The sequence below is a fragment of the Amphiura filiformis genome, chromosome 20 (genome assembly GCF_039555335.1).
Source record: "Amphiura filiformis chromosome 20, Afil_fr2py, whole genome shotgun sequence".
NCBI lineage: Eukaryota > Metazoa > Echinodermata > Ophiuroidea > Amphilepidida > Amphiuridae > Amphiura > Amphiura filiformis.
In genome coordinates, this window is record NC_092647.1 from 18,379,880 (window position 1) to 18,405,743 (window position 25,864).

The window sequence follows — 25,864 nt, forward strand, 5'->3', positions numbered from 1 at the left end:
AAATCACATTTATTTATTAATCACTCTATGCATCCTGGATCAGTTACCCAAGGCCAAACTTACATTTCAAATAATTTAATAGTAGTATATTTATTCTATTAACAATTTAACAGTATATTTATTCATTAAAATTTAAAATGGTCAACAATGACACTAAATGAAAGATACTACATTTTTTAAACTTTTTTATCACTAATCTACAAAGATAAAGTTTGGGCTGTTAAAAGAGAACAATATTTTAATTAAGTTCTAGGGTGATTTTTTTCTGTCCAGAGTAGTAATTGCTATCTCCAGGTCATATTTCTTAAACTCTGCTTGTTGAATGGATACTTACTGAACTGAGTCACTACACATGAGGCTACTTACTTTAGGTCCTCGGCTTCCTGGTGGTCCCTTGTATCCGCTTGGGACCTCTACCGCCTGAAAAAATTAAAATAATACAATGTTATTCATATATTGAGCGTGGATCACTTACTGATTACTCTCTGGTATTTTTAGACAATTGACCTTATCAATCGTCATGTGCATGCAAGGAGTCACTGCCTCAAAGGCTACCAGTCGGGTGATCTTGTGCTTGGCATGCGAGGGGTTCAAGGTTGATTCCCATTGGTACCAAGAACCTCATCATTCTCATTCTCTCTCCTTTTTTCGCTCCTTCTTTCCCTTCCAATAACAAAAACCATGGGTTGGGTTTAGGGTGCAAGCAGGAAACTCAAGAATTGGTTCTTGATTATGCACCTCACAAAATCATCTTATAATAAAGACAGAGTAATTCATTCAAGATCAGAATTCAATCCCTGATGGAACTATTATACTATTGGATATTTTAAATAATCTTAATAGCAGTGCACTTACCGCAGGTCCTGGTGTGCCGTTGGTCCTCTTGGCTAACCTGGTGGAAATCCTATTGGTGAAGGAAAACAAATTTCATGGTAGTCAGTTATGAAATGGTGCAAAAGATCTCTTATGATCACTTAACCCCATGGGTACTCTAAACCAAACTTTCAGCATCCAAGGTAATGAACGAACTCCTGGGGGAGGCACTAAAAAATGGATGACGGGATGTGCTGGCCACATTGCCCTTTTTTCAACTCCTTCCAAGAATTTCATTCTCACCAAATGAGCTGGTTTTTTTCATTATTTTTCTTCAAATTTTTCAAACATTTCAAATTTTGACATTTTTCAAAGAAATGTCAAATTTTGATGAATTTTTGCAAATTTTTGTATTAATGTTTATATTATTTTGACCTAAACTTTTTCTCAGTCTCACAGAAAGACCTCCTTTTTGGTAAGATTTTCTTCAGTTCTTGCCAAAAGACTCCCATTTTGGAGGACTTCTCACCTAAAGACCCCCTTTTAGGCGCTTCACGCCTCAATCGAAAAAAAAAAAAAAACCGCTGGTTTTGAACTGCTGTCCGCGCGACATCCGTTACTTCCAAAGATGAGTGCCCCACCCCCATCACCCCAGGGTAAGAATAGGAATAAACTTAAATTGCTAAATTGAGATCTAGAAGCTATATTTTGATTAGTAACCCAGATGATATGATCCATGGGGTTTATAACTTTTTGAGTGAATGTGCAAGATAGAAACAGATGCACATTAGTAATAATTTCAAAATTTGAAATTTTGCATGATAAGATGAAGAATGGCAGCTTGGTCATCCCAGCATGGGTAGTCAAAAGGGTTGCTTTGTGGGTAAGATTGCAGGAAAATCGACTTCATTTTGCTAGAAGCCTTGATTTGTTAAATGAAATACGGTCTAAATTTACAGTTTTACAATGAATTGCAAAGAATTGCTGGATTATCGAAATAAAATAATCACAAATGGTTGTCATTGGCAATTAGGGAAATGAAATAGCTTTTCAGTATAGCAATGCACTTAATATCTGTTTTAGAACAAGGAAAAAGAAGGCATATGCATGAATTTTAACCAATACACTTTGGTTATACAAAGAAAAGAAAGCTTATGCATGACTCTTGACCAAGAAACTTGGTTTAGAACAGGGAAAAAAGGCTTAATGCATGATCCTTTTATGCTATGATACTTGGTTAAGAACAAAATAAAATATGGCTTATGAAATATAGCTTAGAGCTAAGTCATCTTAATATGATTTTACATTGCATGATGAAGCCGAAGCAGAGATGGTAGGGAAAATGTTTGCTGAATGATGATAAGGAACTTAAATAATGATGCTTATACAGCTGAAAGAATTTACAGCTCCTTTAATAATTATGCAGCAAATGATAATAATAGTATGATTCAGTTTAGAAAGAATATTGTTCAATTGCATGATTGTTGTATAGATGAGTTGACCTTTGACATCACAGGGCAAAATAATACAATTTAGCGAATTATGGAAGGCCACATGCATCTTTTCCAACCAACTTGCAAACTTTTGCTTGATTTCCATGGGGTGGTATTGCATGTTAGCAGTTGTAGCTAGTGTTTGTTAAAATTTTGGTATTTTAAACTTCAACACCAAAGTTGATGCTAATATGTATCTTTCTCATCCCCACCCATGAAATGAAAACTATTTAGGCTTTAATCCAGTTGAAATCCATACACCACTTACGGAAGACATGACCTTAATCTCTCACAAAGGGGTGTAGATTATCTTAAGATTTCAAATGAAGTCGCCCATTCAGGTAACCCCATATTCAGATAACTTGATTTTAAATTCACACACCCTGGGTATAAGATTAAGCTCGTGTATTCCATAGGGGGCATATTGATTTTAACTGCAATGGCCCACAAGTATCAATAGTATCTTTAACTCTTATATGCTTGCATAATAATCTTTGAATGTCCTAGGTACAGTTACTCATTATCTGCACCAAGCAATGTTTCAGCTGTGATTTTTGAAAGTTGGTTATCTACTGAGACATTTGCTTAGAAAGATGATGGCCTGTAGAATACAAAGCCAGTATCATTGATTGCTAGAAATGATTGACAGAGCAGAGCAAGATGTTGAGGAGCTTTGGCATGATGTAACACTGGCATATCATGATGAGAGAGGGCGCTTCAGTTTCTGGATGCAAGAGCAAGATGAAAAGCGGTGAATCTTGCATCCTCCATATTGGAAACAAAAGATCAATACTCACTTCGAATCTGGGCAATGAGCCAGGCTCACCCTTGATACCTTTCGGGCCAGGTTCCTAAATCAAAGACGTATATCGGCACAAATGATTAACTACAATATAATAATACTTGTATCGGCATAACACAGAATAAACTTACATCAAATCTTAATGGTTCGGGCTTGGTTCTCCTTTCTGACCCTTTGCTCCTCTCTAAATATAAGAAATGCCGCACAAAATGTTACTACTGCTTGAAAACTGCCATGGGGATAGGCTAAAAACATAGATGGCATCAGGCAAATATTAATGTGGCCTTCATTATCAAATGAAGCAATAAATCAATCATCAGTTATTCCAGTTGAAGTCCATACACTTCTATAAGGAAGACATGCCCTTAATAACCCACACAGGGGTATCAATTTCAAATGGAGTCGCCCATCAGGCAAAAACCCATTTGAAATTCACACTCCCTGTGTAGGGAGATTAAGGGCATATCTTCCATAGGGGGGTGTATGGATTTCAACTGGAATAACTCAAATAACAATTCGCTGTCGTGAGTTCATGTAAGAATATATAAACTGTTGCTAGGTCCACCGGATCACGCTTTCTTTACTACTTAACCACTGATCGAAATGATCACAACGCAAAGCCTATGGCATATCAACATTCGAACAGGTGTACGAGCCCAGGCTTGGAGCAGTAAATAAATGGTTACTAATGCAGCACAAGGCGACAGCAAATTATTGAATCCACCTTAGAACATCGCATTGGGCAGCTATTATGTAGGTGGGTTTCAATCATAATCTCACTATGTTGCCATAAAATGATCAGAAACCTTTCCTGCCAGTTCTACTAATATTATTTCATAATTTTCAACAAAGAATAACAAAATTAAAAATTGGATAGAAATTGTATATTACAGCTTTAAAAAGCAACAGCGATAAAATGAATCAGATTTTGGATTAATGGCAACAAGATTTATGACTTGTTAACCCCTATGAGAACTACCTGCCTATTGGACAAAAAAGAAGTTTTCATTTCAGTTGGACCAATCAGCAACATTGTTAGAATAATTTCTCAACGCAAACAAATTTTGGTGAATTTTTTGCAATGCTCCATTCTGATTGGTGATTAAAATGAAGATGTCAATCAGAGGCAATGTTACATGGGCAGGTAGTGCTTAGGGGTTTATTTTCAACCTAATGCAATCGGAACTTACTGGTTCTGGTGCTGCTCAGGTTCCAACGATGAAAATAACAGGTTACGAGGTAACAGAAGAAAGAAAAAACAAAAAAGTACAAAAATTATTATTAGCTGGCAATGATAAAAATTTGTTGCGTGCTAACCAAGACAAAAAAAAATTAGCTTAAATGTGTTGGTGCTGCTCGGCATTCAAGAAAACAGATATCCTGAAACAAATGTCAGAAAAGTGTTCGTCATTAATGTTGATAGCATGTACTCATAAAGGAGCAAACTTCAAGCCTTGAACTAATCAGAGTCACAGTATCTTTTGACTAATATTTAGTCGGTTTTTCTTTCTTTTTTTTTTAATTTCATGATAAAAATGATTTCAACAATAATTATTTTGTCTTGATAGTTTCAAAGTTTTAGTGGCAAACTGCTTGTCACTTGATATAAAGTAATTTTGGTTTTTCTTGGAAATACAATCGGCACATTTTTGTTTAGTCATAGCCTGAGAGTTTGTGCCTTGTATGAATACATTAACGTAATGTCTATGTTAGGGTTAATAAGAAACGAGCAAGATGTTAATGTTAGTAAATCATGCAAGCTTAGCTTCATCTCTAGTGACTAAGTTCATAACTTCTCCTTCACAACATATTGGAGATATCAAAGGATGAACCAAGTCACTGGAGATGAGTGTTTTTATTTGGGCTATTTCATCTAAAATCAGATACCCCCTATGAAGACATAACCTTATCTTCAACACAGGGAGTGTAAATTTCAAATGGGATTACCCGAGTGGGTGACTCCATTCGTAATATACATCCCCCCTGTGTGGGAGATTAAGGTCATGCATTCCATAAGGGGTGAGGATTTCATCGGGAATAGCCCATGGAGTAGAGATAAACAGAAAAAGAAATGGCAAGTGCAAAACTGAAAAAAGTTTCAGTAAAAACAAAGAAAAAAGTAAAAATAATAATTTCAGGCCATTGCACACTAATTTGTGATTCAAAAACTGTGATTGTTGCTAGCAAAACATTGCCAGTCTTGTGAAAAATTGATATTTTGGATGTTCTGGCAATGCCCATTTGTGTCAAATTCACTTGATGAAAACCATAGGAAGTGAAAAAACAATTGCTTAATTGATAAATTTATCAAATCGGAAGAAAATCTTGCCAATATAAAATTCACTTTAAAAAGGATAGCTAAAGCAAGAAGACCAGCAATAGTACTCCAGCCTCAAGACAGCTGATAGAAAAGCAGAAATAACAAAAGGAGTTAGCAAGTTATAAATAATCAACATGTATTTAAAACTTTGTAATATTCTGTATGCAAAGCTGAATAAAATTTCACATATTTAACCGTTTTCTTTAACCCTGCCCTTTCTCAAATTGTTAATATTCTGTATCCAAAACCTATGATTTCGATAAAATTCATAAATACCTTTTTCTTTGACCCTGCCATTCTCAAAGCATTAATATACAGTATCAAAAACCCAAGAGTTTAAATAAAATCACTCTTTTCTTCTACCCTGCCTTTCTCAAATCATCAATATTCTGTATCCAAACCCCAAGTTTCAATAAATTTAACCTTTTTCCTGAACCTGCCTTTTTTTTAAATGTTAATATTCTGTATCCAAAATTAAGTTTCAATAAAATTCACATTACCCTTTTCTCCAACCCGTCTTTAATTTAATAAAAGCATTTCCCATTGGTTGATAAAGTTATACATCCATCAGATTGACCAACTGAAATACAAGTTATTATTTATCTCTAATCATGCCCCATCAGGTGGTTTTTGTGCTTTTTGTGGAAGCAAAATATGGTCAAAAGTGAGTATGCCCAGTTCCAACAATCAAAACCAATGGGTATTCGGTAGTAATAAGAGCAGAGAAGTTTTTTGGTAGATAATTAATTCACAGAATACATAACATATTCTTTGATATTTTTTTAATACAGATTAAAAATTAGGGTTTAACTTCATACAAATCCGATTAAAAAATAAATCAACATGCATTTACTTGAATGGATATTCATAAAATGTTTTTGACTTTTTGAAATAAAATACATTTTTGTAAAAAAAAAAAGTGTTATTGCCGAAAACATTTGATAGTAGGGTGGGAGGAAGCTACTTACGTGGTTTTTGACATTTCAACTTTTTACAATCAACATAATTGCTCTGGGAGTCACCCTGAGCTGACATAGTAAACTGAGGGCTAGCAGCTGCGCCTTGTGATAACTCTACACATAGATATGTTATTTCTTCACAGTTGATGTCATCCTGCGAGACCTGTGCTTCAAGATTGGCGAATCGAATCTGACTACCAGCTGTCAAACTCGCTGGCATCGGTTTGAGTGAGAACTTGACGATCAAGAAGGTTTCGTGAGCCTTGACCATCGGGGTTTGATGACAGGAATGTTTCCAAGTTCCACATATTGCTACCACGTGGCGTCGGCTCCAGTAGAACTGGTAGCTACGGTGGTATCAAATCGGATAGGTCTGCCGTCCAAAGGTACAGTGTTGTCATCTACATCCATTCCAGTACGTGCAATCTCGACACCTGTATATTTAATCAAAACATTCACAAATGGTCATATGACTCCACCACCAAAATGCTCTAGTTGGTGTTACCAATATATATCACACAAATGAAACTATGAAGATGTAAAGAAGAGGTGGGTTAACAGAAGTATATACTTGAGATTCTGCAGGTGATGCTGTCATGTCTATTCATAGGTTTTGATGCGATATGCTAGACCACACATAGTTCAAGGCATTAGCCAGAGGGGTGTCCAGGTGTCATTTTGACGCTTTGTTTTCAATTTGGACACCCAAAAATTCTGATTTTTATAATGTAGTGAATAGGAAGCGGACACCCTGATTTTGTAGATTAAGGTATTTTGGACCATTTTGGACACCCTAAAGACACTTCACTTCATTACCTTGGATGTAGTGAATAGGAAGCGGACACCCTGATTTTGTAGAATAAGGTATTTTTGAGCATTTTGGACACCCAAAAACACTTCACTTCATTAGCCTTGGATGGATGTATACATTTTTGAATCTACCAACCATACCTGAGCAATCGTAGTCGGAATGATTTCTTTAATACATCGTTGTTTGGTACAGCTTCCAGCTCAAAGTTTGGTCGAGGTCTTGGTCCTTTTTCCAATTCCACACACATGTATCTGGCTTCATCACAGGTCAGACCAGTCATGTCAAAGTTCATGTCTACTGCACCAAAGTTGACGCTTCACCAGGTCGCACATCTTTGTTTATTTGATATCTGGACAGGGTGTCACGTTGTTGCTCATTCATTCGTGGACCCTCGCAATCCTCCCTGGTACTGGCCCATACTTTCATACCCCACAGACCATCGCCAGATGCTCCACCACTACCAGCTGCAGCAAGACCCTGGAGGTCAAATAGAAGTCGGTTGTTTCTGGATCCTTCTAGCAGTTGTTGGCCTGCGCCTGAAGCCATGTTGTCAATAGCGAGGCCTCGCAGCTTCACGCCTATCATAGATTGAGGGAGAAAAGGAATAAATTGTTAAATTTAAGGCACTCACATTGAATCGCTATATCAGACAGTCTAATATCATTGAATAATAGATTTTTGCATTCTTGTTAAGAGAATAATAGGTGTGTTAAAATGCCTTGCAGGATGACCCAATATATTTAATAGTCCGTCTGTATGGACACTTGTACCTACACTAGGATCCCAGCATGCTAGTCAATCAGGGCACAGTTCTTTACCCCAATACATTGAAAGATGGGGAGTGGGGAAGAGCAATATATGGGGGGGTTCTGCATAAATAGAATGATTGTTTCACCGAGTCACATGGGCACATATTTGAATTGTTTAGTACAAGTGAGCCAACTTTTTTTCCAGGATAGCTCTCCCTCTCCTTCACGGAGCAGCAAAATGTGTATATAAATATGGCAAGATACAGCCCTCGTTATTCATTTTACATTCAACTCTCTACCTATCCAGGCTATAAGCTTAAGGCACCTTGTCTTAACCAAGCGGGCCGAAAAAAGGCGAGCTGTCCCGATTTTACTTTCTTAATCTCAGAATTCGCTTTTCTCCTGAAAAATCAGTCATAAACCTTTTGTAAACTGGCACTTTCAATGCAATTTTACAGAGAATTTGCCGTTAACTTCCGAGATTTTTACAGTGTTTCGGTGCTCACTCCCTCACCGATATTCTGCGATTATATCCCTATCTTCAGTTAGGACAACATGCCCAAGGCCGAGTGCAACACAACGTTTACTTTCCTAACTCCTACCTTTGCGACAGTCTTGTGCTTTACACCTGACTATCTGGTCACCACCTTCTTGAACTTCAAACATGAAATCTGGGGTAGCCCTCTGCCCTTTGGTGTATTCTAAGCACAGGTACTGGTATTCCTCCTCGCAGCCAACTTTTGTCATATCAAATTTGGTCTCGATGAATGGAATTTGCATGGTCTCTCCGGCTCGGAGTGATCGGCCTGATTGATCTTGACTGAGGATCTGTCGTTGGTAGTCCAATTTCTTTGCCCCACTACCCTTAGGGTTGTTTGAGCCGTACAGGCCAACTCTCCATAAGGTTTCACCCTCGACGCTGCCGCTGTTTACAAGTGAGTCGACATCCATGTTGATAGCCAGGTTTCTGCCTGACCAGACTTGACATCCCCTTGGATTTCCATGTCCCAGCTCATATCAGTAATGACAACACCTGAGAGGGTAAAGTTACGAAATGATTAATTCCAGACAAAATAATCAGAGTTTTTACATATACCACTGTTAAGGACTATCAGATCTCTCTTCCTTCCACCATCTTTCTTCTGACGGGGGAGCAGATTTGGGACGAATGCATTTTGCCAGGAACACAATCAGAACTAACTGCTTGTGCAGGACACTTCTACAGCATGAACACATAAAAGGAATGAATATTTTGATTTCATGTAGTATTGTTATGGGTTATATCCTCACAATGTCGACAAGTGTTAAAAAAATCATGCATATTTAATATACTCCATGGCCGATTGATTTGAAATATAAGTATGGTAAAGAGCCACCCAGGGATAAGTAACCCTGAAGTAAAAATACGGAAAATTGGGGAAAACGCACGCAAATTTGGGCTTAAAAGCCCCAAAATGGGCTGAAAATAAACAAATTGGCGTAAATCTGACTTCCAAAAAAAACCTGAGTTCTGTAAAAATACAGAAAACTTATATCCCTGGAGCGCCACCTCGTCCATTTCTGTGGTTTCCACATACGGGGGGGTATCAAAAAGTTTTAGAAATCGCCCAGAAGTGAAAGAGCTATATCAATGAAATGTTGTCAGTGCAATCACTGGTCCTTATGTACACTATGATGCAAAATGGTCTCATAAGAATGTTTACTTTTTTTACAGGCGTTAGATGTCAGTACCTGCCTATGTATCCGCATAACCAGCAAAATGGAGAAAATTGAGGCATGTAGCATGATTAAGTTCCATTTTAAGGGTTACAGTGCCCAAAAATCTGTGATGAAATAAAAATTCATTTTCCAAAAGCAACAGTGACAATATCACAATCACCACCGAAGATAACTTTCATTTCATCATCGATTTTCTAGGCACTGCAACCCTTCAAATGCAGGATCTTAATAACGCTGCTTGCCTCAATTTTTCAATCTTGCAGTTTATGCGCAGTAACTGGGCAGCAGGTTATTAGCATCTAGCGCCACCTGTAAAAAAAAGTAAAACATACTTATGAGACCATTTTTGCAATTCATAGTGTACATAAGACCAGTAATTGCACTGACAAAATTTCATTGATATAGCTCTTTCACTTCTGGGCGATTTCTAAACTTTTTTGATACTCCCTCAGTATGTAGCAAATATGTATGCGCTGTCACACAAATACGCACTTTACAAGAACCATCCGGTACTTCAAAGCATGCCTTCAGCACGGTCTCATCAGGTACTCCAGTGAGTTCAAAGTCAACAGAGCTTTGTGGGTTCCTCCTCAATTCGGTACACATATGCTTGACTTGTGCGCATGTAAGACCTGTCATGTCAAAATTGGTTGCAACATCATCGTAGTTAAGCAACTGCCCTGGCTCACGAGAGGAACGCTGGCATGGTATGGGGATAGAACCTGCAGTAAGGGAATGAAAAGACATAGGTAAGCAACTGTCCTGGCTCAAGCAGAGGAACGCTGGCATGATATGTGGATAGAACCTGCAGTAAGGGAATGAAAAGACATAGGAAAGCAACTGTCCTGGCTCACGAGAGGAACGCTGGCATGGTATGGGGATAGAACCTGCAGCAAGGGAATGAAAAAACATAGGAAAGCAACTGTCCTGGCTCATGTAACATTTGCTTGCTACATCCTCAAAGTGTAACTGATGGTCTCTCAAGCTCCTCCTAGTGACTGGTCAGTTTGGTCTCAACTGAAGATCTGCTGGTACCATGTGAGTTTGTTGAGCCATGAAGACTAACCTCATGCAAGTTTTCATCCTCAATACTGCTGCCATATACAAGACTTTGGTTCCATGGTCACTCCAGCTGCAAGTGACTGGTCAGAATGGTCAGTTTGGTCTTGACTGAAGATTTGCTGGTACCCTGTGGGTTTGTTGAGCCATGAAGACTGACCCTCATGCAAGTTTTCACCTTCAATACTACAAAATGTCAACTAACTTAACTAACCTGTTCTTGTCTTCCATACTGTTCACCTTCTCCATTTGGTTGCTCGCTGCCATACAAAGCCATGCTCCAACTGTTAAGTCCAACCACTGGACCACTAGCTTCTGTTGTTTGAGCATTGCTGTCAAACGCCATGTAGTTGCTGGGGTTACCTTCATACAACATCATGTTTTCTGGGCTAGAAGCGGTACTGGTCACAAATACACCTGAAAACCAAACCAGAATTCCCCAGCAGGGAAGATAGTCAGTTCCATGTAGATGGAGACTAGCATGCTTCTAAGCTAAATGCACAAGGAATAAGCAGTGGCATATGGTCTGACGGGGAAAGTTATCCCCCTTTTTAAAAACTTAATCAAAATTAGACATGTATAACGACAACTTCCTTAATATGTCAAGATGAAAATCAAATTTGTTCATTGTCCTGGCAAAGGCATCAATGGTAGACTTTGCAATTTTGACCCTTTAGCCGGTATGCCACTGGGAAGAAATTCTTACAAAATTTCCAATAAATTATGTGGATCTATTTTGACCCCTTTAACCCAGTATGCCACTGGGATGAAATTGTTACAAAATTCTAAATATGTGGATCCTAGTCCTAGGTTTCTATTTCAGTAGTTAGTTTGACCAATATTACCCATCACTGGCTATCTAGGAACAACCCATATGTTGAACGGTATTGTGAACTGAATCCTCTGCTGATCCACGTGGTGGGGTATTATAACAGCGGCAGTTAGCACTCTGAATATTGCATTGTGGGAAGGAATTTCGGTCAAACTACTGTAAAGAAACCCAGGATCCACATACTATTTAGCAGTACTTAGCACTATCATTAACTACTAACTAGTATTCTGTGAGGTTTTATAGGTAAGCTAAACTATTGACATGATCTTCAAGCGATCTGTAATCACATTTCGATATGCAAGGAAACACTGAATCCTATCCAACACACCACAACTACGATGCAACTAGCCTTCCATAACCCACCACCGCATCATTTTCATGAATGGGTATTCCAGTTGAAATACATCCACCCGCTAGGGACGATGTGACCTAAGGTCATGTCTTCTATATGGGGTATATGGCTTTAAGATGGAATAGCCCAATGCTCAACGAGATCAATTTGGCCGAGTGTATTTTGCACCATATCGAAGATGAAACCAGCCATGTTTGTGAGAAAATGATGGTGATAGGATATCAAGACTACTAGTCATCTATGATTTAAACTCATGTAGAGCAACAACAGAGTACAAAACAAAGCAATTTGTAATTCATATCACTTTGGCGATTCCATCGCCAATGGATGACCTCTGCATGGTGCATATTGTCTCCGATTGACACTGAAATGGGGTACTAGTAGTTTCGGTAAAATAAGGTGTGGACAACTGTCTAATAATTCTACATGGAACATGACCCCATCTACTATATTTCCTTCCTCACATACCATAATTTACCCAAAGTCATGGTCTACCATACGCTGGCAACATGACCTTTGTCATTTTTGTGCATGTTTCCTCATGCACCATGTCCAAAGTTACGCTTCTACCATACATTAGCAACATGACCTTTGTCTTTTTTGTGTAGATTTCCTCATGCACCATGTCCTAAATCATGTTTAACCATGTAAGTTAGCAATGTTCTTTGCCATTTTTGTTCATGATCTGTGCATTTTGGTTTAGGCCATGTTCCACATTTATATTGGACAAACTCATCAGTTTGTAATCAGAATAATAATAATATTATTGAACGTAGTTAATCACAGCAAACGGAAATCCGACACCACCAGGAATTAATCAATTTGGTACTGGTACTACCATTGTCATTTTAAAGGTCTAAATTCAGGCTAATCAAGTCAAAATCCATGAACCATGCATGGAAGATAATTTTAATCTCCCACACAGGAGATGTAGATTTCAAATGGGAGTCACCCATTTAGGTAACCCCATTCAAAATTCACACTGCCTGCGTGGAAGATTAAGATCATGTCTTCTATAGGGGATGTATGGATTTCAACTGGAATGAAGTCAATTCGACTACGAAGTGTCATATTGTGAAATTTATATCTCTGTGGTTTCATCTCAAATATTGAAATAATGTACTTACCGTCCGGTTTCAGTTATGTTTTTAGTTTGTTTATAAAATTGTACACAACATACAGAGTGCAAAAAGCAGCATTAATAGTCTACTGTGGGGCAATGGCTAAGAAAGAACAATGACCTTTGACCTTGATAGAAAGCGCAGAACTAGAAAGATATAACTGCTTAAGTCAATTTTTTCCACTAAGCACTAGTTCTATCTGCAATAGCTGCCCCATAGACATTCTGCATTCTGTAGTGTGCAAAATATCAAAATATAACAACTGGCAACTATTGCAGATGGGCAACCTGAATATATCTCATCTGACAGTACACAGTTCTTTAACCCCAATAGGCTTCTACACGCATCAAATGACTTTTGAGAGTGTTGGGTACAAAATCTCATCCTCCCTAACTAAGAGGTCAAATTTTGATCTATATATGCTGGATGGGGGTTACTGAACTGTGTCATCAGCGGTGAGTATGATCATCCAAGATCAATCTTGGGTCATTGTTCAATTATTTAACCAAACATAGAATAGATTAATTTAACAAGTAGCAAAATTAGTGGTAATGAAAAGTGGCATTTTTTGCACATTTTCTCTGCTAATACATAATATTTTTAGCTTCTATGCTATCAAACTTTCGCACCAGCCATTCGTGAACAAAATAACCACTTTTCACAGACAAGGGCTATGGATACATTAGTTGGCAATCTAGTTGCATCAAAGAGGTTACATCTGAGAGGCTGGACCTGTTAACCCAGTGAGAACTACCTGCCTATTGGTCAAAAAGAAGTTTTTATTATCAATTGGACCAATCAGCAACATTGTTAGAGTAATTTCACCACACAGAAATTGGGGCGAATTATTTGCAACGCTCTAATCTGATTGGTGATTAAAATGAATATATCATGTAATTGACCAATCTGAGGCAATGTTAGATAGGCAGGTAGTGCTCAGTTTGTGTGAGCTCATGTGGGCAAAACAACGCACAGGTTCAAATTCTGTCATGTGTCCGCAAAATTCTATTCAAATGTGCAAGCTTTTGAACATTCTCCATATTACAACAACTCCAGAGATGCCATTTGGGTGTTGTCAAAATTTCCTGAAGAACATGGACAAATCCTGAAAATGCACTTTTCCCTATATTTTGCACAAAAAGCATAGATAATACCTGAAATTGGCAAATGAAATCTGTAGGAAATTTCCAGAAATGTGGCATCTCTGTAACTTGAGGATTCTAGTCTCCATGCCTTTGTTCAAAATACTACAGATGGAAGTATTTTAGACCCCATTAGTGATAATCCAATATAGCCAATATCCAGAAGGTGGGTGGGGGGTCTGACCTTCCAATATGACCTCTTTGACTTACATTCAACTCCGGTATTACAAAAATTTGTGTTTGAAGTTAGTTTTAAATTTGTCGTCTGCATCACATACTGTCGATCTAAAAAGGCTGCCTTGTGTGATTTTCATATTATTGTTGTATTTCAAATTGTTATTTCATCTTACAGCACGCTTCTTCTTTTTTTAATGGACATGAGATTGTAATATTGTGATAATACCTGAAAATCAATAAATATAAAGTTAACTTTACAGTGTATCTCATCACAATTGGATTTCAATAATAATAACATCACACAAGGCAGCCTTTTGAGTATGCGATGCAGGCGACAAATTTATCCATACGCAACTGCTTTTAAATATGTGATTGTTTGCAAAATGTCAATGACAAATTTCATCATTTCAAAATTAATTCCAATGGTTCGGGTATTTTTTTTTCAGCAGTTGCCAGTACACAAGTAAGTCTATTCTACATTGGGTTGACAACGCTAACACATTTGTTAACACGGCACACATTACTGAACTGAACTGTATCAAAGCAACGCCCAAGTTTCAAACCTTTTAAACCAAGATGGCTTCTATCTGTGTTAACATGGGACTAATTACCAATAAATGTTCCTAATTAAAAAAGTGTAACTGAATATACTAATAATATACAGCATAACAGCAGAGGACAAATATTATTTACACAATTTGATTGCAAAATATATATAATTTACAGAGTAGTAAACAAATTTGGGATAATTAGAATAAGCCATCATTTTGGCTAAGCAATTAAGGGGTTTAGCACACTATGCAGTAAAACTTGTAGTTTAGTTTTTTGGCACACTATGCAGAATAATTTACATTTTAGTTTTTACACAACAATAAATAGCATCATTAGCAGCATTATTATAATAATATTATCAGATTTGGCTTAAGTGAGCCACCTTTTGAAGCAAGTGGACTTGTATAAGGCACACTGACTAATTAGTGCTGAGACTGTGCAGAATTCTACAGGCTTTCAAAACATGTGTGCAGTTGGTGCTGTGAGTAGTCTCCTGTTATACTTTTTTAGACTTTTTTAAAATTACGTAACACTGCGGTGTCATGTTGGATGTAGGCAGGTTGAAGGTCTCACCTTTACAATCTTCAGGTTTGCACTTGACGATTTACGCGATCACCACCGCTTCTCTATTTTGAAAAAAGCAAAGTTGGGGTTAGCTCTGATCCTTTGGTGAATTCCACGCACAAGAATTTGAAATCTGAACAGCCGAGCTCGTACATGTTGAATTCGCTTCCAAGTCATTGAAGCTTAAATCTACTCCACCTTCTAGTGATTTTCCAGCACCAATGGATCCAGAACCTGGCTGACGAACCTCTCTTTTCACCGGTACCCATGTCGCTTCAAGCCTCCGTGACATGCCAAGTCGCCAGAGACCTTCGCCTTTCACGCCACGGCTGTTCTCAGAGATGCCAACGCTTACGTTGAGGTCGAGATCAGTCGGTTGACCGTAGTTGATGACGCCAAATCCGCTTTGTCCCATTCCAAGTCAGTCACAATGACACCTGCAATTCAATCAATTTGAAATAAACAAAAACAAGAATTGCAGGTCAGTGAATTATTTTTAAGTTTACAACACCAAATAAAAATTACATAAAACCTCGAGGAACTACTTCGGCTCATCAGTGGTGGTGCCAGGAATTTTTTCAGGGGGTATTGGGCAAATTGAATTTCAGTGGGGAGTTGCAAAAGCAACACATTTGAGCATGATTGCCGCAAAAGTGGAATTTTCGTAATTTTATGCTTTTCCTGGAGGAGGAGTGCTGACTGGGGTAATGGAACCACCACTGCTGCTCATTAGAAAGTAAATTTGTCTTGTGGGACAGAAGGTTAATATGCTTTTCACGTTGCAATCCATACACCCTTTATATGGAAGACATAACGGTCATCTTCCACACAGGGGGTGTAGATTTCAAATGGAGTCACCCATTCAGGTAAACCCATTTGAAATCTACACTCCCTGTGTGGAAGATTAAGGTCACATCTTCCATAGGTGGTGTAGGTATTTTAACTGGAATAGCATCAGGTAATTCACTATTAATTTGTTAATTAACTTTCAACTTACAATGAAAATTGAAAGCTCAAAGCACTTCTTCAACAATTTTGCTTGTATAGGACCAATTTTGCCTTCAAAACTGAGTATTTTTTTGCTTTCTTTTGTCATAGCAGAAATTGAAATGTAAACCCCTTTTCAAATTTCTAACAGGGCAATCTGAAAATTGTTTTGATAATATTGCATGCAGAGCACAAAATGTGCTTTATATTGTTTTGATACTGACATAGCATGCAGAGCACAAAATGTGGCATACTTACAACACCACATAATTATTACTAAATGGAAGCACGCTTTGTGTATGAGAAGCATCAATCCCGGTTGAAGGGCCCATCATTATAGAGAAGCAAAATGCCCTGGCATGAGCATAATAAAACCAATTGGCTGTGACAACCCTTACTCTTGGCAACGATCTTGGATGTCAACACATCTGGTAAGGACACGCTCACTTGGTCAGCCTTAAATTTGTAGTTGGGATCTGCAGCATCATTTTTACTCAGCTTGGCACAGATGTAGCGTGCATCTTGGCACGAGATATCTCGCATATCAAAATTCACGCCAACAGCGGAAAAGTCGAGATTAGCAGGTGGTTCCAGGGTCTGCCTTGCATGGCGTCCGATAAGATTTGCTCTTGGTAGCCCAATTTTGTTCCGCCGCCGTTTCGCTGAGCTGGCGAACACACCAACACTCCAGAGATTGCTCCCTTGAACGTATGTGGATTCTTCTGGGTTGATGATACCGCTTAGATCCATTTCCAGTGGGTTTTCTTGCATCCCTTCTACAATGGGCCCTTCACCAAGAATTGAGGCTTCCAGACCAGTGAATACAGCCTCTGGTTGATACAATCGTCAAAAAAAGATGCAAAAACAGAAAAAACATGAACATAAATTTGAATTAATTGCATAAAGTTATATGAAACCAGGCATGATAATACATTTTGATGAAAAAATTCTGAAAAAAAATCAGGAAAAACAGGGGGAAAACGCTAGCAGTAAAAACTGGCAAAAATCTCCCAAACTGGCTAAAATTCCTCTGTAAAGGCCAGCCCAAATATCTGGAGTTTACAATGTCTATTTAATCCAGTGGTATTACAATTATGAAGGCAGATTAGTGGCTGGGATTGATTGCACCATATCCCACAATGCAAATTGATTAAGGAGACCTTAAGGTGCGGACGGTGTTTACATTTTGTAAAGAAAATATCATACAAAGTTCCACTGCATGATAGGATTTTCCTAGCAGTGCACGAAAGTAGAGTGTGTTAAAACATTCACAACAAGTTGCCTAGTCAACTGGACACATGGTCTTAAGCAGTCAAATTCCCATGCTTGTATGAAGGTTGTGAGGCAATTAGACTAGGTTTTTAAATTAAGGCATTTACAATTTAGGAGGAGCAGAGGTTACACTAGGATCCACAACATGCTATCAGGGCACATTTCATTAACCCCAATACATTTGTACATTCATTGAATGACCTTTGAAAATTTGAGTACAAAAACTCATACTCTTTAACTAGAGGTCAAATTTTGCACTATTATTATTTTATTGAGGTTATTGAACTGTGCCATTGGGATGAGGCCATTGTGGCCCATAGTGTAATTGATGGCTTGAATTCTTGTTTAATTGGGAGGCTTTGTATGCCGATTTGCCTTCTTATGCCAAAATTATGTTGTATAGTGCAATCACTTCACAGAAATTGGCAAGTATTATGGTATTACTTGGATGCCGTTATTGTCATATGCAAGGGTTTAACCATCAACCATTATTGTGCATGGGCAAACACAAAAGCTCACAAACTTGGACAGCCCGAAAGATGCTTAGGCCTTCCCATGACGCATCCGATGAAAGCACCCACAATTTATGAAGTAATTAAAAGTTGGAAGCGAGGGATTTTGTGTACATTGTCTATCGTACATGCAGTTTAAATTATTGTACCTCAAAGCATACTGGGATAGTACTTCAGCTGCTGTGATCTTCACTTTTCACCTACCTTAGGAACTTCGCTCAACCTTTATCTGTTCACAGTCAGCATAATTAAATTTCATATATGCATATAATAGACATTTAGCATGCAATTTGTACTTACTTGCCAAGCATTCTTGCTGTTTGCAGTCTGTGAACGTGTTTCCTTCTTCTGGTCTGCGTCCCTGGATCTCAAACTTGAAGTCTGGATCAGGCATAGGTCCTTTGGTGAATTCCGCATACGTATCCATAGTCAGTACAGCCGATGCTTCCTATGTCAAAGTCGGTTATGCGATGTCTTGAATCGCCATGCTTTGACCGTTGCCTTCCATGCCCGCTGCCTGATTAGCCTCGCCAAGATCTGTTCTTTGTAACCGCTTTCTGTCGCCAGACCCATCCCTGTTCTTGCTTCCGTACATTCCCATGCGCCATAGGCCTTCTCCTTGCAATGAACGGCTGCCACGTACAGTATCCAGACTCATTCCTACATTCATGGGAGTTTCCTTGCCAGGTACTGCCGCACCTTCCACACTGTAATCCCACTTAAAGTTTCGTGCCACCACACCTACATAGTGACAGGGGAAGCATAGAAATGCGTAACATTTTACAATCACAGACAGAATTTCTACCCGGGTAGTATTAACCAACAAAAATTGTTTTCCTCTTCAACAAGGTTAGAAATCACTTGAATTGTTATACTTTCAATTTGGTTAACCCGACTACCTGTAGATTGGCCAAAATGAATATTGTGTCCAATTTTGAACCAATCAACGAGGATATTAACAACATCGTCTGCAAATGCAAGTTTGACCATAGTCATTGGCAATTGAAATGAGCATTTCAAGTTATAAACCAATCAGAAATGCTGTTTAATAGATGACCAGTAGTGTCCAGGGTGTTAGAGATCTGTGTGCCTGCAGATCAGAAACTAGCTACCCTGGGGGTTCAGAGTGGCCGATTTGTATATCAAAACAATATTCTAATTTTAATCCATACACCGCTTTATGGAAGACACAATCTTAATCTCCCACACAGGGAGTATGAATTCCAAATAGGATTACCTGAATGGTTAATTCCATTTCAAATCTACACCCCCTGTGTGGGAGATTGAGAGCATGTCTTCCATCTAGGGGGTGTATGGATTTCAACAGGAATAACTCCCAATCTTTGCTTCTTTAATACAAAATATATAAAATGTGCAGATAATAGTCAAATCACCCTCCAAAAAAACATAACCGGCATTTGGGCAGTACTATGTTGAAAAGAAAACAATTCTCTGTTGGTCTTAACTAGTGTACACTATATAGTATAACAAAATCTACAAAAGAAAATGTCCAGGGGGGGTAATCGCATTCGGTTAAGGAAGTGCCTCTGAAATTCTGAACATGGACCCATATTTATACACATTTTTGAGAAAATCAAGAAAACTGAACCCATTTTTGTACCAGAGGCCTAGATTTTTAGCAAATTGAACATACTTTCACAAATTTTTTCATCATTTCAATATTTTTTAAATTTAGGTTCCAGTTATATATATAAATTACAAAAAATTATTAATTTTTATACCAAAATTGACAAGTCTATAGAAAAGTAGGCCATTAACAGATAAGTCTTAAAATGAGAACTATATTTGTGATGTGGCACTTCCCTGTAGATTCATTTGTACAAAGTACCCCCCTGTGCACATAATGATACTACTTATCTGCTAATTAAAGACTAATTAATGCATATCGCTCATTCTTCGATGAAATTACATGACTTAATTACAACAAGGATGCAAACTTACTAGCTAAATGTTTCTCAATAATCAAACTTCTACTACTATTAAGCCTAAAGAGGTGCTAGGTTCGAATCGGAAGAAAGAGAACCAATGCATCTTCCCTTAGCCATGATGAGTAAGATCCATGCATACACCACAGTATTGCTATTCCAGGTGAAATCCATACACCCTATGGAAGACATGACCTTAATCTCCCACACAGGGAGTGTGAATTTTAAAACCCATTTGAAATTCAACACTCCCTGTGTGGAAGATTAAGATTATGTCTTCCATAGGGTGTATGGATTTCACCTGGAATAGCCAGTTCTTAAAAGCTATGTGGGTTACTTCTATTAATTAAAGATTTATTAATAAAAACTAACACATACAGGGTATGATATGTAACCATGGTAACAAAGTCTTTCTACAACAATTGAATAAGAACAATGGAATGTCACACAAGGAGCGAACAAAGAATACTATCTTCATCACATGGTTTGACAGGTGGGAAAGATTTACGACAACAGTAAAGAGAGAATCACCTTACCTAATCAAACTCATGAAATATATTTTCTGATAATACAGCAAAATAAGCAACAAGACAGCACTTGTGATAAAAAGAAAATGATTTATTTATCCACAGATCTTATTAAGGTATACAATGAAAACAAGTACCAGATGACTGTAGGTTAACTGTCAGTTAAAAAACTGCAACTTGTTTTTTGAATTACAATGATCATATTAGAAATGAATCAAGATGGCAAATAATTGCATTTTCCATAGGTCTTGTAGTTCTAAAGGGGAGGCCAATTATATATCAAAACTCTTAGGATTTTCCCCTGGCGAGAAAAATCAGGGTAAAAATAGGAAATGACACCCTAACATCAAATTGAACCTTAGGATCTCCATACAATTCCTCTGAAGTATCAAGTATTATTTGTCATAAGTGCAAACACCACCAGGTCATGCTCCTCTCCGACTCGCCTTAAGCCACTACTACTAAGCACGACTTGTACAAAAAAAAATGTACGCCCCTTTTTTCAACATACTATTTGAAAATTTTCCAACATTTTACAACATTCTAGGTTAAAAATTGTTAACACAGTCAATTATGACTGCTCAAGTGGAAATTTTCATACCAGTTAATTTTTCGCGCTTCTTTGTTTTTACACCAATTTAAGTACAGTTTCAACTGATTTTACATTTACAATTCCAGGCTTATTTTAATTGACTTATAAACATCAAGAATATTTGTGCATTATTATTAACCCCATGAGAACTACCTGCTGATTGACCGAAAAGAGGTTTTCATTATCAATCGGACCAATCAGCAACATTGTTAGAAAAATTTCACCACACAAAAAAATTGAGGTGAATTATTTGCAAAGCTCCATTATGATTGGAAGATATCATGTCATTGACCAATCAGAGGCAATGTTAGATTGGCAGGTACTGCTCAGGGGGTTAAACTAGCTGCTTGGAATGCAAAAATCGCAAAAATAAACATAGCACAAAGATTTCCACTTTTACAAAAGATTTTGCTTTGCTACAAGAACACCAATGGTGCTGTAGCTTAATTGTTAGGTAAAATGAAATGCATCAATATCCATCACACACAAGGATGGACCTTGTTGTTTTAATTTCAGCCTTTTGCTGTCAGAAAAACAAAATGGTCAATTGAATTGAAATCTATACACCCCCTATAAAAGACATAACCTTAATCTCCCACACAGTGAGTATAGATTTCAAATGGGTTACCTGAATGAAAGACTCCCATTTGAAATCTACACCCCTTGTGCGAGAGATTATAAGGTCGATTTCACGAGTTGACTCCTCGTCTTTGCGCTAACCCTTGTATCACTTATGTTGCTACTTGTTCAGAGCTTACTTTATACTATTTGTTAACTGAATGGAGGACTCCCATTTGAAATCTACACCCCTTGTGCGAGAGATTATAAGGTCATGACTTCCATAGAGGGGTGTATAGATTTCACGAGTGAACACCCCATCTTTGCGCTAACCCTTGTATCACTTATGTTGCTACTTGTTCAACGCTTACTTTATACTATTTGTTTCAAGGTAGTAAGGGCTCATATTGAAATACCCTACCACGCTTTTCACACAGAAAGAAGGCAGGATTCCCTCGCTAAGCGCACGCCGGGAAAGCTCGGTCATAAAACGGATGGATTATATGCATCAGTGATACACCCTGCCCAGGATTTTAACAAAAGAAGGCTAGCACAGGAAAGCTGCAGGATGGCGCACACCTTCCTGTGTAAGGGAATTTCAATATGAGCCCTAATACTGTACCAAATTTGAATCTAGAGGATCTGCAGCCAGGCATGAAAATTAATTTCAATAAAAACCAAGAAAGACAGGAAGATTTAGAGATGTAATTGGGTTACAGATCATTGGGCTATCCCAGTTGAAATCCATACCCCCTCTATGAAAGTCATGACCTCTATCTCCCACATAGGGAGTGTTGATTTTAAATGGAGTCGCCCATTCAGGTAACCCAATTGGAAATTCACACTCCCTCCGAGAAAGATAACATTTTTTCCAAGGGGTGTATACATTTCAACTGGAATAGCCCAGCTGCTGAAACCGGGTTATATCACCCACCCTAAGCAATTCCTCTAATTCCAGATATCCAATAAAAAAATAATAAAACAATAATTTTGTTTATATATATGGATTTTTTTATGGCCCCCTTATCTGGAAATCATAGAAGTCGAACCAACGTATATTGTATACCAAGCCCTCCTCAATATGGTTAATAACCGTAAAGATATTAGATAAATATATACATCCCTATGGTTATATATTCACTAGAATCCACAACAGGCCCATCTATCAGGGCGTAGTTCTTTGACCCCAATACATTTGTTCATTCTTTGAATGACCTTTGAATATTTGGGTACAAAACTCATACTCTGCAACTTGAGGTCACATTTTGCATTATAACTATTTAATTGAGGTTATTGAACTATGCCATTGAGATGAGGCCATTGTGGTAAATAGTGACACTTACCTTCACATTCAGCTGGTACACAGCTCTTAACTGCATCCTCGGGGTCAGCGCTCATCTCAAGACGGCGCTTGATTCTGGACCCTTGCCCAATTCCAAGCAGATAAACTGTACGGTCTCTCGCAAGTCTGGCCTTCCATACTGTAGTCGAAACCCACTGTGCCGTAGTTCATTGTCTGTCCGCCGTTGAACGTGGTCGATGCTTGTCTTGCATCAAATGTCTTGGTTGTTGGGTTAAGTTGTTCCCCAGAGCCATCAGCATTAGCACTACCATACGCTGTCAGCTGCCACAGACCTGTACCTTCTACATTAACTCCGTTGCCAAATGCAGAGTAGCCGATGGAGTACTCGTTGCTTGCGCGACCATCAACGACTGAACCAGAGATCAAGTTTGCATCAGTTCGCTCAATGGTTATTCCTGAATAATTGGAATATAAATACAATAGCATTATTATCAAAACAGAAAAAAAGGCTCATCAGTTTCAGCATTTCCTACTTGAAAAAAGCAAATTTATTTTGGTAAATGGAGTATGTGTTAAACCTGGATATCGTTACTGGGCGGAAAAACCTCATATGTACTTTTTGCCCTTGAACATGGATGATGCAAACCATTCAATATAAAGTCTACATTTACAAGGCTTTATCCATTTTCAAGGGCCAAAAGTAAATGTGCGGTGTTTCCTGCATGAACTTTTGGCCCTTGAACATGGATGAAGCACCCTCGTCAATATAAAGTCTACACCTACAAGGCTTTATCCATGTTCAAGGGCCAAAAGTACATATGAGGTTTTTCCCGCCCAGTGACGATATATTTTCTATCAACCACCACTTTTGACTTGTTTCAAACTTGGGATATCAATTTCAAGATAAACTGAAGGATATCGTATTATACCCCGGTTGGTAGGGAAAAAAACCCATAACATTCAGTTACACACATTGTAGCATACATACAGTACATACACAATCACAAACGGGATAAACATGGCAGGAATTGAAACAATTACACTACAGGCTTGCTGATATTTCTCTCATCTTACGCAAAAACCACAAACGAGTACAATTAACCAACTTGCAAGAAATCCGCTTTATGTTTCTTTTAAAAACCATTTATAGCAAAATAATATGCGCACAGCAGAGGGTTAGACTGACAAATTAAGTGTCAATCGCTATATGCAAACACTTTAGAGACTGTCAATACAGCGTGGGTTTAGCCCAAGATGCAAAATGATTCATTCAAATAAGGGTTCAAAATCGCACATTTTCAGTCTTTACTTTTTGGTCATTTAATTTGAAATTGGGACAAACTGGGTGCACGCCTCCAACAAATCGGGCCACTATACAACACTGGCAATTAAGATGCGATTTATGTACAGGTTAATGAATCTCGAAGTAGACTTTAAAATAAAGCTTTGCTTCACCGTGCAGCGTACACTATATGGATAATTAAACAATTGAATTTGTAATTGCATTTTGCATATTTGAAGTTAGAATCTCAATTCACATGATCGTCTCAATTCCAAGTTAATCTGATGTTTTATCTATATTTTTTTTAAAGAAATCTGATGTTATAGATGTAATTCATCCTTTTGCCGGTACATCCCTTTTAAAGGGATTTTTATTTCTACTATCGCGATCCTTCCAATCCAAGTCATTATCCTACTTTGTTATACACTGGGCTATTCCAGTTTAAATCCATGCACCTCCTATTCCCACACACCAGGGGTGCATATTTCAAATGGATTCACCCATTCAGGTAACACCATTTGAAAGTCACACTCATTGTGTAGACAATCACATCTGCCACAAGTGGCGTATGTATTTGAACTGGAATAGCCAATATACCCACCAGCCTCGCATTCCTTGGAGTTACACACGGTGTACTTGGTAGGGTCAGCCTCTTGTAGTGATCTGAATGTGTATTCTGGTCTAGGACTCTCCCCTTTCATGAAGTCGAAGCAGATAAACTTGTACTCGTTACAACCAATGGCGACAACATCAATTTCAGCTTTAGAATTGCTGTAAGTGATATCTTGGGCTCCTGTAAGTGACAAACCCTGCTGAGAGCTTGAAAGGGCATTCTCCACACGCTGGAACTGCTCGCCGGTTCCCTCTGCGTTTGTACTGCCATACATAGCCAATCTCCAGAGTCCACTTCCACTAAGATCAATGCTGCCATCGGTGAAAGAAGCAGTGGCGTCGATCGATGCGGACGCCATCTTTTCCTACCAGCTGTCAATTTACTGGCGCTGTAGCCTGCTTGTAAACCACTGACAGTCACACCTGACAAATAAAAAGTGATGATGACATTAAATTTAAATACTTGTAAAATGGTTTTAAATGAAGTGATGTTTTTTTTTCAAATATTAAAATGTCACACATGTTATGAAATTTAGCACCTTTAATCTGTGGCAGATATTTTGACATGCAATAGAACTACATGTATGAGGAAGCATGAGTAATGAAAAATGTTTGAAAAATGTTGAAAAAATAAATGTAAAAACAGTGGATGGATACTTACTGTTCATGCGTGATATGTGCAACTAAACAAACATGTACATAATAGCAGAGAGAGCGATGATGAAGTGCTTTTGTGGTGACAAATTTCTTTGCATTCAGCTGGTGAAGTGCTTTTGAGACAACACATTTCTTTGCATTCAGCTGGTGA

General features: G+C 38.1%; 1 protein-coding gene across 1 annotated transcript in view; it reads right to left on the reverse strand.

Annotated features, from left to right (window-relative positions):
• Positions 1–25,864, reverse strand: part of LOC140142175 (uncharacterized) — a 56,067-nt gene that overhangs the window by 12,442 nt on the left and 17,761 nt on the right. Inside the window, 17 exon segments of the mRNA XM_072164141.1 lie at positions 367–420; positions 856–904; positions 7,497–7,776; positions 8,550–8,912; positions 8,915–8,980; positions 10,164–10,340; positions 10,343–10,388; positions 10,940–11,142; positions 15,619–15,794; positions 16,851–16,905; positions 16,908–17,282; positions 18,537–18,649; positions 18,651–18,700; positions 18,703–18,977; positions 20,561–20,595; positions 23,266–23,617; positions 25,046–25,421. Coding sequence (XP_072020242.1) covers positions 367–420; positions 856–904; positions 7,497–7,776; positions 8,550–8,912; positions 8,915–8,980; positions 10,164–10,340; positions 10,343–10,388; positions 10,940–11,142; positions 15,619–15,794; positions 16,851–16,905; positions 16,908–17,282; positions 18,537–18,649; positions 18,651–18,700; positions 18,703–18,977; positions 20,561–20,595; positions 23,266–23,617; positions 25,046–25,421 — 3,045 coding nt within the window.